Source organism: Phalaenopsis equestris, unplaced genomic scaffold (assembly GCF_001263595.1).
Source record: "Phalaenopsis equestris unplaced genomic scaffold, ASM126359v1 Scaffold000022, whole genome shotgun sequence".
Taxonomy (NCBI): Eukaryota; Viridiplantae; Streptophyta; class Magnoliopsida; order Asparagales; family Orchidaceae; genus Phalaenopsis; species Phalaenopsis equestris.
Genome location: NW_018164464.1, coordinates 816,571 through 816,941, shown reverse-complemented (window position 1 = coordinate 816,941; position 371 = coordinate 816,571). Strand labels below are relative to the sequence as shown.

The 371-nt window shown below is 33.7% G+C and overlaps 2 protein-coding genes across 3 annotated transcripts in view; one reads left to right on the top strand and one right to left on the bottom strand.

The window, feature by feature from the left end:
- LOC110018429 overlaps nt 1-371 on the bottom strand; it is a 53,432-nt gene that overhangs the window by 4,453 nt on the left and 48,608 nt on the right. The gene's annotated exons all lie outside the window — the stretch shown is intronic.
- LOC110018425 (65-kDa microtubule-associated protein 3-like) overlaps nt 1-371 on the top strand; it is a 75,804-nt gene that overhangs the window by 69,987 nt on the left and 5,446 nt on the right. Inside the window, exon 9 of the mRNA XM_020715735.1 lies at nt 284-371. Coding sequence (XP_020571394.1) covers nt 284-371 — 88 coding nt within the window. The remainder of the gene's footprint in view (nt 1-283) is intronic.

Below are 371 nucleotides of genomic sequence, written 5' to 3'. Positions count from 1 at the left end.
AACAACCTATCCTTGTTTCATTAAAGAGAAAAGTGTCAAAATGATCCTCTGACTTTTTGTTGGTTGCCATTTTAGTTCCAGAGTCTATAAAAATGTTAATTTAATCCCCATAATTTGTTAATATTTAGAGCAGGCTGTTAAAAAGCCTTGAGACTAGTTTAATATATTTATAGATTCTATGACTAAAATAGCCACATATAGGTAATTAGAGGACTATTTTGACACTCCTTTTTAATTTATTGTTCATCCTGCCGCTGAACTTAATCAATTATACTTGGTTTAGGATGAAAACCGTTATAGTGCTGGTAGGGGAGCCCATATCGCATTAAAACATGCTGAAAAAGCTCGAGCAACAACGCAAAGGATTCCAG